The sequence below is a fragment of the Arachis ipaensis genome, chromosome B04 (genome assembly GCF_000816755.2).
Source record: "Arachis ipaensis cultivar K30076 chromosome B04, Araip1.1, whole genome shotgun sequence".
In the NCBI taxonomy this organism is placed as follows: Eukaryota; Viridiplantae; Streptophyta; class Magnoliopsida; order Fabales; family Fabaceae; genus Arachis; species Arachis ipaensis.
Window position 1 is genome coordinate 118,030,365 of NC_029788.2, and position 5,258 is coordinate 118,035,622.

General features: G+C 35.5%; 1 protein-coding gene across 1 annotated transcript; it reads right to left on the minus strand.

The window, feature by feature from the left end:
- On the minus strand, positions 859 to 5,152 carry LOC107637082 (DEAD-box ATP-dependent RNA helicase 50). The gene is made up of 7 exons (XM_021122583.1): positions 4,817 to 5,152; positions 3,509 to 3,703; positions 2,923 to 3,110; positions 2,192 to 2,405; positions 1,709 to 1,840; positions 1,431 to 1,606; positions 859 to 1,328 (listed from the first exon to the last, which is right to left on the minus strand). Exons 1-7 carry the CDS (start codon positions 5,150 to 5,152, stop codon positions 1,097 to 1,099), a joined length of 1,473 nt encoding a protein of 490 aa, XP_020978242.1. The 3' UTR covers positions 859 to 1,096.

Genomic DNA, 5,258 nt, shown 5'->3' on the forward strand with positions numbered 1-5,258 from the left:
AAGGAGTCCGGATTTGGAATTGCATATATTTGAATCGCAGGATAATGTAATTAATGTGTGTATATCAGCTAGAAATTTAGTTGTTCTTTGCAGTCGCATATTAGATAAGAGAAGGAAGGATTGTAGTGATTTTATACTTAAGGTATCTAAAAGTAGCATTATGATTGAGAATTGGTAATGTAATAGTGATTTTATACTTAAAATAACTAAAAGTAGTATTGTGATAGAAAGTTGGTGATATAATGATAACCATTATTTTTTCCATTACAAGAACGGTAAATATTATGATTCAATTAATATAGTTCGTTATGTGTCAACGACATGATCTAAAGACCTTTTAATATGCTTATTAGAATTTTACTACACACTTCAACGCAGTTCATGAATATTAAATAACACACATTGATGCAACTTTTATATTTGTTATTTGATTACGGATTATTTAAATATATAGTTCATGAATTAGTTAAATTCGGGTCTAAATATATAGTTGATGTCACATAGTTAATTATCATTGTCTGTGTAATTACAATAAAAACTATTTGTATAAATTATTTAATATTTTTTTATGTATAACAATATCATAGTATTACAATTTTTTTTAAAATTCCCATACATAATAATTTTTTCACATATAAGTGAAATCTACTAATATGAAATAAAAAAAAAGTTTATTTCGACTATCAAAAATAGAGAATGGAACAATATTTTACTCTATATAATGAATTTTATGCAGGAAAAATTTTTCAAAGTAAAAGTAATAACTATTGATATGCAGAAAAAAATTTTCAAAGAAAAAGTAATAACTATTGATATTAATGAATATATAGTCACTACAAGATAACATAGTTGATATATATACATTAGAATATAAATATATATTAATCTTTTTATAAATAAACTATATATAAATACAATAAAATAGATAATGTACACTACCTACGCCCGGGCTTTATACTAGTATAAGATAATAGCACAGAATAAATTAATAGTTGCTTTGGATTTCGCACATTACCATAACTAACAAACGTGAATTTTTCTTCATTCATACACTAAAAATGAGTTCATGCATTGCAAACCATCGCCGACCTGAAAACTAGAAGGTAACAGCAGAAGGGACATCATGTAACGGGTGACCCTTCCTATTTCTTTCCATGATTTTGCGTGCAAGCGATACTTGCTTGCCTACCACGAATATGAATGCCTTCCCCACACCCTTTGCGCCTCTCGCCGTTCTTCCGACACGCCTCACATATTCGCTTGGATCCCTCGGGAAGTCAAACAGTATCACGTGCTCCACTCCCCAAAAGTCTATTCCCCTTGATGCTCTGCACTCAACAAGTTACCATGCTTTCATCACCCTACTTACTTATATCATTATCAGAATAGACAACTGTAAATGCAAGACTTAGTTTAAAACAGATGAATACCGGTCAGTGCAAACCATAAACTGGGACACTTGTTTTGACGGTGAACGTGCAAACTCCTTCATACTGGCAAGCCTTGATTCCTGTGTCATGGCAGCATGGAAAGGTAGAACTTGTATAACTGCTCCCTTTCTATCTATACGCTTTAATGCATTCTCTACTTTTCTGCATGTTTCAATCTGCAAATTATTTCCAGATAATTATAAACCAAATAAAATAAATAAAAAGAAAAAGATAATCGCAACAAACATTCAATATTGTATAAATAGGAATTGAAATACTTTGTTGCAAAACACAATAGTTCTTGGAACAGGCCGTTCCTCTGCAAGCTGCAGAAGAGCAGATTTCTTGTTCAGAAATGCTGTATCAGTAGTTTTTTCTTGCCCATCTTCTCCACTGCAATCTACTATGATCTGAACAAATGAGAAAATAATCAGCATGGCCATTTACCGTGAATTTTATGATTCTTTAAAATGGTACAAGATTCAATTATCAATTCTGTTTATATTGGAAATATCACTTGCATTATAAGTTTATAATATGATTTATAAAGGACATTATATGTTACATGGCTTTGACACCAAAATGAACCAGAATTTCTAGAATATAAAGAAACCAATTTTATATTTTTGAAGCTGCAGTGACATATCCTACATCACAGAACAAAGTAAATAAAGCTGAAGAACAAGTCACAGTCCAGCAATGGTTTCTCATGCTCAACTCATACAGGAATACTGATTCCAGTTTTCTCAACTGGAATGTACCTCTTCAAGGCGTGGGCTTATTCGGTGCATACTAGGTCCCATGATCATTTCACAATCGGGGAAAATTTCAACCAGTTTGCTGTAAACATCTCTTGGTAGAGTTGCAGTCACAAACAAGTATTGTGTAGTTATGGGTGAGGAATTGATCAAGCTTTGAAGAGCCACTTCGAAATCCTCATCACCAAAGAGAATATCTACCTCATCCAAAACAACACTGCAACAAATTATTATAGTTAGGTCAAATTATACAATTGGAAAACAAAATATCATTAATTCTACAAATATTGATAGTGGAACTAACGGGCATAGAAATCTAGTACATGTTATTAGGGACTTTGCTAAAAGATATTCTAAGGGTGTTTTTTAAGAAGATGATAATGGAAATTTTTTAAGGTTTTGAAGTACTCAATGTATTGGAAACAAAAATTTAAGTGTTGAAATAGAAAAGTTTGTTATCCCAATGGTTATATATCTGCAGTGGCTAACATCTATTCCAGATATCAAACATTGTTCAAGTTTCAACACCAACAGAATGTAAATTCCACATATTGGATGCTTTATGCATGTTGATAGCAGATTAAGCTAACTCCAACCGTCCGTTAGGTCAGCAAAATCATAATTATCTCATTAATAATGGCATCATTGTTAGTTCAATGATAAAACCAACATAGCAGAATATTGACATTACCAACGCTAAATTATAATTCAACCCAAATGAGATCAGCTTTTACCATCTTAGATTTGTTAACTGCAAGAAGCCTTCCTTCATAAGGAACAAAAAACGGCCAGGTGTAGCTATTAATACATCAACACCCTGTTGTAAAGTTTCCAGTTGAGTTCTTTGTCGAAAGCCACCTGTGACAACCATAGATTTAAATGGAACCCCAGATCTAGACAGTGATCGACAATTATCTAAGACCTGCAAGCAATTTTTGACAAACAAAAGTTATACCACTCTCCAAATGATGAAACTGCACATCTTTTTCTAAACTTGTGTTTGTGCAGTCAGATGATTGGCATGGCCCTGCATACTCGTAATCCACGAGTATTATGATTTTAGGGACTGAGTTTCAAATACTATCATGTGAAATAATGAGACATACTTTGAATCCCAAGTAGACACACTATTCTTGGATTTTTTGTAACCTCATATTTTGAAATTACCCAAAAAATAACTAAAAGCTTAAGACAAGTCCTTGAATAACCAACATGATTCTAAACAATAATGTAGAAACATGGTAAAAAATGTTAAAAGTGGTCCACTGACTTGAAAGTGAATATTTGTTTAATGGGGCTCAATAAGAGAAGCAAAACAACCTGGGAAGCTAATTCAGCTGTTGGTGCTAGTATGACAACTCTAGGAGCTTGAGGAGAGGATTTACTGTGTCCTTCTAGTTCTTCTTGCCGAAGACGCTGAATTATTGGTGCAAGATATGCTAAAGTCTTTCCAGAACCACTTTGGTCAGCTATAATACAAGTCTTTCCAGCAATAACAGGTGCAAATGCCATGGCCTACACGAAATCAAATTATAGAGTATAGAAATCAGCCACAGCATAAAAACTAAAAAGCAATCACACAGTTTATAATTTATATCATAGTTACATGAATTCACTAATTAGATAATCTAGAGTTAATACTCAAAGTGGTCCCTGAACTTGCAGTCGAGCCTCAATGTCATCCTTGAACTTAAAATTGCCCTAAATTTGTCCCTGAACTTCACAACGGTCGTCCCTGAAATACTTTCCGATGACGAAATGATAACGTGGTTGGACGGAAGCCACGCTGGAAGCCGCATTGGACTGGTAAAACATCGTCGTTTCATGTTTTGCGCCCAAATAGAAGATAAACGGCATCGTTTAGGGTATTTTGTGGGGAGTTAAAACCCAGGGCAACCGAAGGCTAACCCGTTCTGGTTGTTATGACTGGCAAGAATGTCTAGATTCCTTAATCCAAATCCAAAATCCAAATTTAGGAGAAGCTAAGCTAGCTGACCTTTTGAGAGAAAAGGAAATAGCTACACCGAAGGATTCGGTTCGTTTGTTCATTGGAGTAAAGCGTTTATTGAGCTTCATGGATCAGCCCGCTTCCTGTCTCTGATCCCCAATGAGTGAGACCAAGATGGCTGACTGGAGTGCCACAATCTAGCTTCCTCGGGGCCAGATATTATGAGGGGTTTTAACATCAAAATACCCTAAAGGATGTCGTTTATGTTATATTTGGGCGCCAAAAATGAAATGGCGACATTTTACCAGTGCAGCATAGCTTTTAGCATTCCCTCCATCTAACCACATCATTATTCCGTCACCGGAAAGTATCTCAGGGACGACTGTTGTTAAGTTTAGGAACAAATTTGGGGCAATTTTAAATTCAGGAACGACATTGAGGCTCGACTGCAAGTTCAAGGACCACTTTGAGTATTAACTCGATAATCTATTGCATAACAATTCGTGCGTACCACGTACTATTTCATCCGCGGAATTGAGCATGTGTATATTTTTCACATAAAATATTTATATATTGCATAACGCGCACTGAATACCGTTCCCATGCCAGATTTCTATGTAACTATGATTCACATAAAACTGAATAAATGAAGAGCCACACTCCAACAATGAAAGAAGTACCTGTACATTGGAAGGGCGCGGGAAAGAGAGCTTTTGGAGTGATTGGATGAGGTAGTCAGCGCAGCCTAGTTCCCTGAAGGACTTGACACTGAAGAAGTTGGTGTCGGGAGCAAGCTCCTGAGAATTAAGAGAACGGAAGGATCCTCCAGCGTCCCCCCATCCTCCTCTTGAACGAGGGTTTGGCGATGAATCACGTGGTCGACCATTGTCAGTGCTTCTGTTTCTGTGCTGCTTAGACCTGTGGACGAGAGCTTTGACTTTCTGAGTTTTCAGTCTTTCGAAACTCGGGCTTATTGAGGATGAGGACGAATCAATGCTTGTTGGGATGCCTGCCATTGTCCAACCATAATAACAAATAACATATATGTTAGCAAAAATGTCATCCCAACCACGTTTGTATGAATGTATGAGAGAGAGAGAGAGAGAGAGAGAGAGAGAGAGA

Excerpts from the sequence above, each read along its gene's own strand:
- LOC107637082 (XM_021122583.1), bottom strand. The coding sequence starts at position 5,152 with ATGGCAGGCATCCCAACAAGCATTGATTCGTCCTCATCCTCAATAAGC. Across the intron at positions 1,607-1,708 it reads CTATTGTGTTTTGCAACAAA|ATTGAAACATGCAGAAAAGT; the intron begins GTATTTCAATTC and ends AATAATTTGCAG. Across the intron at positions 1,329-1,430 it reads TTTATGGTTTGCACTGACCG|AGCATCAAGGGGAATAGACT; the intron begins GTATTCATCTGT and ends TGTTGAGTGCAG.